The 8,100-nt window shown below is 44.3% G+C and overlaps 1 protein-coding gene and 1 long non-coding RNA gene across 2 annotated transcripts; one reads left to right on the top strand and one right to left on the bottom strand.

Annotated features, from left to right (window-relative positions):
- The first annotated feature begins 2,578 nt into the window (after nucleotides 1-2,578).
- LOC118157126 (thiosulfate sulfurtransferase/rhodanese-like domain-containing protein 3) lies at nucleotides 2,579-6,460 on the top strand. Its single transcript, XM_035311369.1, has 4 exons — nucleotides 2,579-2,679; nucleotides 2,790-2,960; nucleotides 3,565-3,724; nucleotides 6,076-6,460. The coding sequence occupies exons 1-4, from the start codon at nucleotides 2,592-2,594 to the stop codon at nucleotides 6,137-6,139; spliced, it is 483 nt and encodes a 160-aa protein (XP_035167260.1). The 5' UTR covers nucleotides 2,579-2,591; the 3' UTR covers nucleotides 6,140-6,460.
- LOC118157127 lies at nucleotides 4,600-5,746 on the bottom strand. The gene is made up of 2 exons (XR_004746547.1): nucleotides 5,697-5,746; nucleotides 4,600-4,673 (listed from the first exon to the last, which is right to left on the bottom strand). It is a non-coding gene; the product is annotated as an uncharacterized LOC118157127 (long non-coding RNA).
- Nucleotides 6,461-8,100: the final 1,640 nt, after the last annotated feature.

Here is an 8,100-nt window from a genome sequence, read left to right as displayed (position 1 = left end):
TCTCAAATAATTTTTCTTCAGACAGAATCTTCTGTGAAGCTATTTTATTCACAATTGCAATGGCGGGCGTCCTGTCAATCAGGAGCACATTTTAGTTAACAAATCATAACCTTTTATTCCCTATTACCCGACACCTCCACTGTTTCCTCATTGGCTGAGTACTACAGGTTCACAAGCTCCTCGATGCTCCTCTACACCATATATGTACCTTTTTTTTTTTTCTTTAAACCTTTAATTTCTCCTTTCTCCTCTTTTTTTTTTTTTTTTTTTTTTTCTCCCTTTCTTATGTTTTGAGAACTAGTGATCTTTGTTTTACTGTTCTCACACTGCTCATCTGTTTTTCTCAAGCTTCCACCTTATTCTGGAACAGTGAGGCCTTCTACTGTCCACTTATCTACTTGGCATTTCTCCTTGTTATGAGTACACAACTGCCTTTGAATACAGAACATTAGTTCTCTACTGAAAAAAAAAAAAAAAAAAAAAAAAAAATTATTTTCTCACAGGGCCACCTAGAGCATGGCATGGAGAAGAAAAAAAAGGCGGAGGGGGGTAGGGGGGAAGGGGAGCATTGCTGTGGGACTCACCAGAAAACGAGGATGGAGAACATGTAGTGGATCTACCAACAAACAGGCTTTAGGAATGGTTAGAGAACCACACGGAAGCCATGGGCCTGAGCAAAGGAAAGTTAGCAAGAACAGTATTGCTGAAAGAGGTTGACAGACCAAGCAAGGGTTGGTTTAGGGAGGAGGAATTCTTTAGGCACTTTGATGACAGCGGTGACAACTGAGCACAAGGGTCAGAAGGCAGACTGCAGGCCATGTGCAGATGAGCACCAGGCCTTATTGTGAACACCATGTTCATCAAATGTGAAAAGGGGAAAGAATATGGGGCAATAACTGGGAAACAAATTGGATCAAGAAGGAGGTTCTTCCTCATCTTCATGGGACAGGTTAAAGACTTCTTGCACTGCAAGAGCAATAAAAAAAAGTTAAGGAAGGAAAGCTGAACATAGAGCGACAGTGTGTGATGCAAAGGGGAATATATTTACTGAGTGCAAGAGAGAATATCTGGAGCATGTAGAAGAATATCAGGACACTGGCAGAGAAGGGAGGCAAGCAGAGGAGGTGGAAAAGATGAGGAAGTTTCCCCAAAGAAATGGACTGAATCCTGTGCAGAGTGAGGACAGAAGTCTATGCACAGACTTTCAACATGTTAGGAAAACTGGGATATGTAAAGCATGGTGAAGGATGCTGTGGGAAAGAGAACCGCCAGTGTATGGGAAGGCTGACAGTTTGGTTGGAAAAAAAAAAAAAAAATGGCAGTCAGAAGGAAGTATAGTAATAGAAAAAACAGAAAGGAAGTGACACTTGGTGAAAGCCTAGGTCTGTGAACCTTACCTTTGATCGATGGTGACTTCAAGTCATATGAGAAGATGATGACATGCAAGAGTAGATGTGACTGAACAGTCAGCTGGCAAATGAAGCCACCAGGTATGAGTGCGGAAGTCTGTGCAGAAACTGATAGTCCCAAAAGGTGAAATGAAGAAAGCTGCTGAGGAGAGGCTGAAAAGAGCCTAAATGGCAATACCCCATTGGTGAAAGGAGAATAGAATGTGCTGCTTCAGAAGAAAAGACGGGCAAGAGTTATTAGCAACAGTGATTTATGTGATACCATAGCAAGGATTGTTCACTGGAATATTGCTGCTCATCATTCTCTCTCCTATCTGTGCATTCAGTCATTGCCTACTGACTTAGCCAAATCTTGCAAAAGATGCCTTGTGAATTGTTCCTACTTTTGCAAGCAAGGTAGTATGTTCTCTGTATGTGTGTCATTTAGGGTCAAATTAATACCATAAATTAATTTATAAAAATAGGACCCTATATGAATATGCATTTCATGTGAAAAGCATTGTGACACACCACAGCTCACGTTTAAGATCCTCACAGCAATACATGCAGTAAATGGAGAGAAGCTTTGGTCTAAATGGAGAGAAGCTTTGGTCATTACTTTACAACAGGTAAAATATGTAGTAAAAGATAACTCGGAAGAGGAGGTATTCTATCTACCTGTATCTCGTTACAAATGGAAAACACATAAAACTTCGACTCATGTATAGATATACTGCTTCAAAGAGACAGTTTGCAAATGTCTGTCACGGAGGCCATATGGAGAGGCTGGCAGAAGGGCAGCTAGTGAACCAGCTATACGTGCCAGCTTCAATTTGTCACACTTTCCGGCACTGAGAAATATTTTTGTTCTCCTTTTGAGAAAGAAAACTCTCGTTAGTGAAGATTCAACGACGCAGTCCTCAAAATGCACTTAGGAGAGGATCAGCGTGGTCGCTTTTAGACTGGCATCACCAGTATGTAGCAAGCACGCTGTACATAGAGGCTGAAAGCACGTCGAGTTAGCTTAAAGCACTCTGAAACTCCCTTTTATCGGGACGGCGGCCGTATCCCACACGAAGCCCTTGGAGCTGGGGACGAGGTGCTGACAGGGCTCGGCCGGGCACGGCGAGGTTGCCCTGGGCAGGGCGCCCCGAGGCGGGGCAGGGCCGGGCCGCCGCCATCTTGCGTGCGGGGGGCGGGCGGATGGCGGCGGGCGGCTGGTGCGGGCGCCAGGCGGTGCGGGCCCTCCGGGCGGACAGCGGCAGCCGCTGGGGGCGGCGGGCGGCGCCCGGTGAGGCGGGGGGGCCCCGGGGGGGATCCCGGGGGAGCTTTGTTACCGGCGGTGGCCCTCCTTGGAGGAGGAAGGGAGCGCGGGGCTCACGGGCTGCGCCTCTCTTGCAGAGCCCAGGGCGGTGGGTGGCACCTCCCGCGGCCTCTGCTCCGAGGGGGAGCGCGGCGTTTCCTACGAGGAGCTCAAAGAGTTGAAAAAATCCAGCGTCGTCCACATAGATGTGCGGGAGAGGTGGGAGGTTGACAGATACGGGAAGATCCCAGCCTCCATCAACATACCACGTAAGCTATTCGTGCTGCTTTGTAGAAATGTTTGCTCTTTCTGTCCGGTTGGTGGTCCGGTCTGTGGACAAGGGGTGGTGACCTGCAAGGAGGAGCTGCACTAAACGGCGTCCAGTACCGTGGGAGACTAAACTTCTTTCTCAGGATCACAGAAACACAGAATGGGCTAGGTTGGAAGATACCTCCAAGATCACCGAGTCCAACCTCTGACCTAACACTAACAAGTCCTCCACTAAACCATATCCCTAAGCTCTACATCTAAACATCTTTTAAAGACCTTCAGGGCTGGTGACTCAACCACTTCCTTGGGCAGCCTATTCCAGTGCCTAACAACCCGTTCGGTAAAGAAGTTCTTCCTAATATCCAAACTAAACCTCCCCTGACACAACTTTAGCCCATTCCCCCTTGTCCTGTCACCAGGCACATAGGGAGAATAGACCAACCTCCACCTTGCTACAGCCTCTTTTAAGGTACCTGTACAGTGCGATAAGGTCGCCCCTGATAAGGTCGCCCTTTCTCTTTCTTCCCAGAGGAATTTGAAACTTTAAAATGTAGGTTTAAGCTTATATGTGAGACTTTATTTATTTATCTTTTTATTTTGCAGTGAACGAATTAGTGGAAGCTCTGCAAATGAACCCAACGGATTTCAGGGAGCAGTACAATCAAAAGATGCCTGCCAAGTCAGACCATGTGGTTTTCTCCTGCTTTGCAGGATCAAGAAGTAAACAAGCACTGAATTTTGCCACATCCTTGGGTTTCAGCAGGTAAGCATATGGCTTCCTTGTGTAAGCGTGGAATTAATATGAGTTCCCCCAGTAAGTAAACTACAACTCTCTCTGAGCTTCTTACAGGTATGGATAAAAACTTTGATGTGTAATATGAACAAAGAGGTTAATATTAGAGCTAAACAACTTATAAACAGTACCTCCTTATGTCTCCACTGAACCTTGAAAGATGCTGTCTGGTGTTAAGGGAATGTAAGATGTCCTGTAAAGCAACCACACAGCAACTCTGCTTATATGCTGCAGGTGATGCCATATGCTGCAGGACCACGCTGATGCTGAAGGGTTCTTCAAGCTCTTTTGTCTCCCTTGCCGAGATGTTGCTTGTACAGCTTCATAAACGCTAGTTCTGACGTGCAGGATGACGATTGGAAAGGTAGAAGAGGCTCATTTTAGTAGATGTACAATCTTAAATTTTATTAAATAGTTTATAAAACCACACTGTGTGTAGAATTGCAGTTTCACCTGTACAGTTCACCAATTACAAAATATGCCTTTGCTTTCAGTAAAGCAGTGCATTGTTTGCCAGGTATAAAACAGTGAAGGAACTAACTACAAAGACAACGAGATTGATAGCACGAAAGCAAGACCAGCATTGGGTTGTTAGAATTGTTATGCCCATAACAGAAGGTGCCTTACTGAATTGAAGACTATGTATGGGTAGAATTTCAAAAATAGGTTTTTACTAAACTGCAAATCAAGAATTGGAATATCCCTGCCGATTCTAGTCAAAAGTAGGGGACTATGTCCTTGTTTTATAAATACATTGTTTTAAATAAGTGCAAAATATCCTTTATCACCTGTTTTTCATATTGAAGGAGTCAGTATTGTTTTTCATGGTGGGTTTTTGTTTTTTCGAGGCTGTTTTTTCACAGGCATATGTCAGGCCTATGTAGCATGTAAGTGTGCAAGGAATTAAAGACCTTCATAACTGTGGTGGTTTTACTCGAGTGGGCGGCCGAGCTCCACCACAGCCGCTCTCTCACTCCCCCTCCTCAAAGAGGCACAGGGAGAAAATACGATGAAAGGGGCTCAAGGGTTGAGATAAGGACGAGGAGATTGTGCAGTAATTATCATGACAGGCAAAACAGACTCAGCATAGGGAGGTAGTAAGATTTATTGCCTATTACTAACAAGCTAGAGAAGTGAGAAACAAAGGAAAGAAACTAAAAGCATCTTCCCCCCCATCCACCTTCTTCCACCTCCTCCCTCCGAGCAGCACAGGGGAATGGGGGAATGGGGGTTATGGTCAGTCTATGGCGCTTCTTTGCCGCCGCTCCTTCTCGGTCCCTCTCGTCCCCTGTGCTGTGGGGTCCCTCCCACAGGATGCAGTCCTTGCTGAACTGATCGGGCGTGGGCTGCCCACAGGCAGCAGCTCTTCAAGAACTGCTCCAGATAAGGGTCTGTACCATGGGGTCCACCCCTCGGGAGCACACTGCTCCAACCTGGGTCCCCCACGGGCAGCAGCACCTGCCAGGTCACCTGCTCCTGCGTGGTCTCCTCTCCACGGGCTGCAGGTCCGGCCCGGAATCTGCTCTGGCAGGGGTCTTCCACAGGCCACAGTCTCTGTCGGTGCAGGTCCACCTGCTCCACCGTGGTACTCCATGGGCTGCAGGGGCACAACCTGCTTCACCATGGTCCTCACCACAGGCCGCAGGGGACTTCTGCTCCGGCACCTGGAGCACCTCTCCCCCTCCTTCTTCACTGACCTTGGTGCCTGCAAGGCTGTTCCTCACTCCTCTCACTCTCCCAGCTGCTGTGTGGTGCAGCATTTTTTTTTCCCTGTCTTAAATATGCTCTCACAGAGGCACAAAACAACATCACTGATTGGCTCAGCTCTGGTCAGCAGTGGGGCCCTTACCAAACATGGGGCAGCTTCTAGATCCTTCTCACAGAAGCCACCCCTATGGCCCCCTGCTACCAAAACCTTGCCACGTAAACCCACTACAACAACATCTGAAGTATTGGGCATAATGTCATGCAAATCTCCCACTGCATTTTGTTTTGGTTGGTTTGTTGGTTGGTTGGTTGGTTTTCTTGAAAAAAGAAAAAAAAAAAAAAGCAAACTGTTTGTAGCTGTTGCTACTTGCTTGGTATTTGATCTCCGGCATTGTGTCATTTGGAAGAAATGGGTTACAGAATACACTAGTTGGATGCAGACAGCATTTGGCGCTCCTTGTGCTCTGGCTGGCTGGCTGCACAATGTACTAGTGTATTTGATTTCAGAGAATTCCTGTGTGCTTTTTTTTCTCTTATTTTTTCTTTTTTGCATCCTTTTACATACCTTTATGAGGAAGAGTCTTAGTAACATTTTATCTTCTGCAAACTTTCAGAGTTCAGCATTATCCTGGTGGCTTTGAGGAATGGGCAAAACGTGAACTTCCAGAGAAAAAGTGAAGATGACCGCCTCCATCCCTGCCCTACCTTCAGAATGCTTTGTAGATTTTAGCACTCAGGCTACCTGCATTCCACTTTCAGAATACAGTCCTCTTCTGTTTTCTTGTGTAAATGGGCATTTACCTTTAAATAGTAATGCACATTAATGACTTGGTTAAAATTATATTTAAGGACTATGACATGAACAGATGTTAAATTTGTTTGACCTTTAATTTGTGCTATGATGGTGCTAGAAGTATGTGAAAAGAATTTTGTATGATCTGCTTTATGACTGTTTAAACTAATGATGATAGCACACATAAAGTTATCCTTTCCAAATAACTGTGTTGGATAGTTTGTTTAGAATAACTGTAGTTTTAACTGTTCTAATGGAATTGAAATATGGAATTGAAATCTGTCCTAAGCACAGATTTATTATTCTTCATGGATAGCTATAATGTTAAAATATTTGCTGTTACCAAGACTATAAATAGAGAAGAAAAGTTTTAGGTTTGTACTATGTGATTGCAAGGCCAAAACTCCAACACCTGTCACAAAATACAAAGAGAAAGTGCCCTGATGTTAGAATACCTGCTTTTCAAGATGTTGTGTGATTTCCTGTTTTAAAAGAATATCCATTTACATACACCGGTCTGCTTCTGCGCACAAGATGCAATAGCATTCAGTCAACTTGTTCAGTTCCCTCAGTAGCTCAGCATCGAGTCAGAACTTGCCTATGTTTGAAGTTATTATGAAGATAGGCTGGAACATCTGAGGTGTCCAAGAAGTTACTTAACTCCCTTCCTATTGTGTACGTTAATTTGTATGTCTTAATCATGGGAAAAAAAAAGCAAACACACCACATCCACACCTATAAATTTGCATAGTCATAATTCTAAGCATTTTTTTAATGCTCTTAGCAGTCAAAAGGGCTGGCAAAGCTAAATTGCTCTGGCCTATAGAAAACTTTGCTCCTAACACAAAAATCCAGGACTAGGCAGGATGCCTTGAAAAGGGAAATAAAATTTCTGATTCTGCTCTCATCAGTATTGCAACATTCATTTATCATAGAGTTCTTGTATTCTGACAGGCCAGTCTGCATGGACAGCAAGGGACATAAAAAAATATACCCTACCAAGCTTAGGTAACAGACAAGAAAAAGTAACTAGCTGTTAGAATTTTATTTCCAATAAATTATGCAGTGGGTTTCTGGAGGAGAGCACCTGTACATGGTACAGCCAACCATTAATTGTGCTGCCCTGACTATCTTATGGGGAGGGTTGTTTTCTTGTCTTCTAACAATTAGAAACCCAGTAGCAAAGCTGTCATAAGAGTGAGTAACGCACTTTTCTTCAAAGTTATCATTGACTTTTTATCAGTCTTACTGCACTATCTTATTTCCAAACCATTAAGGAAAAAAAAAAAAAAAACTATGTAAAGAACCAGAATTAAGTCTAATTTCCAAAATACTGGATTAGTTTAACTGTTTTTTTTTTTTTTTTTGCTTTCTTCAGAGGACTTTCTGGCTGGTATGTGGAAGCACAATATATTCCTAAATCTTCAATAAATGATGAAATGTAGTCCGGTACAGCAGACTGGAGACTGTTTAACCCTCAACATCTGTATTGGCACTCTGTATGATCGATCACTGAATTGTGTGCATCTGGAAAGCTAATTCACAAAACAATACAACTAGTTTACAACCAGTTGTGTCTAGTTGCTCTTTTAGGATCAAGATGACGCTGGCAGCAGTGGACAGGGGCCATCAAAGTATGTGACTGCATAGTGTGTAAGCATAAAGATCAGGTAAAGCTAGCAGTGACATGTATTCCTGTCCTGGACGGACTTCTGCGCTTGAGGCAGCAACCATAGAATCACAGAATGGTTTGGGTTGGAAGGGACCTTAAAGATCATCTAGTTCCAGTCCCGCTGCCATGGGCAGAGACACCCCTCACCAGACCAGGTTGCCCAAAGCCCCATCC

This window comes from Oxyura jamaicensis (assembly GCF_011077185.1).
Source record: "Oxyura jamaicensis isolate SHBP4307 breed ruddy duck chromosome 3 unlocalized genomic scaffold, BPBGC_Ojam_1.0 oxy3_random_OJ101376, whole genome shotgun sequence".
Taxonomy (NCBI): Eukaryota; Metazoa; Chordata; class Aves; order Anseriformes; family Anatidae; genus Oxyura; species Oxyura jamaicensis.
This window is presented reverse-complemented; position numbering and strand designations above follow the sequence as displayed.